The sequence below is a fragment of the Rhincodon typus genome, chromosome 3 (assembly GCF_021869965.1).
Source record: "Rhincodon typus isolate 14 chromosome 3, sRhiTyp1.1, whole genome shotgun sequence".
Lineage (NCBI taxonomy): Eukaryota > Metazoa > Chordata > Chondrichthyes > Orectolobiformes > Rhincodontidae > Rhincodon > Rhincodon typus.
The window spans coordinates 126077636-126078275 of record NC_063334.1 but is presented as its reverse complement, the minus strand read 5'-3'; the positions used below and the strand labels follow the sequence as shown (position 1 = coordinate 126078275).

Sequence of the window (640 nt, the reverse complement as noted above, 5' to 3'; positions counted from 1 at the left end):
GGTGAGGAGCTGGGGGGTGGTGGGGGGATGCTCACCGTGAAGTCCACCACCGTGGGATTATCGTGGACAGACTCCACCCAGGTGGTATACTCCTTGGTGGGGAAGACTTTTCCTTTCTGCCAGGCCAAGGCTGCAGCAAACTCGGCGCGGCCTCCCCTCACCATGGAAACCGATTTCTCTGCAGCTTCCAGAATCGAACCTAAACACAAGGCAAAGCACAGGCTTCTGAAGAAGGGTCTAGGCCCGAAACGTCAGCCTTCCTGTTCCTCTGATGCTGCTTGGCCTGCTGTGTTCATCCAGCTCTACACCTTGTTATCGCAAAGCACAGGCCGCAGGCTCACTAGGCCCAAAAACCAGGAGGTACCGCAGGCCTGACATAGGCTGTTCCAGGCACCACACCCAGGTATCTCCGGGCCCTGTCCCCGGGGTATCACAGGGCCCTGTCCCCGGGGTATCACGGGGCCATGTCCCTGGGGTATCATGGGGCCCAGTCCCCGGGGTATCTCTGGCCCTGTCCCCGGGGTATCTCAGAGCCCTGTCCCTGGGGTATCTCAGAGCCCTGATCCCGGGGTATCACAGGGCCCTGTCCCCGGGGTATCTCAGGGCCCTGTCCCCGGTGTATCTCAGGGCCCTGTCCCCG

General features: G+C 61.6%; 1 protein-coding gene across 1 annotated transcript in view; it reads right to left on the bottom strand.

Moving 5' to 3' along the window:
• LOC125482215 (complement component C6-like) overlaps positions 1–640 on the bottom strand; it is a 23385-nt gene that overhangs the window by 22253 nt on the left and 492 nt on the right. The window contains exon 2 of the mRNA XM_048594235.1: positions 36–199. Within this exon, the coding sequence (XP_048450192.1) occupies positions 36–199 (164 nt within the window). The remainder of the gene's footprint in view (positions 1–35; positions 200–640) is intronic.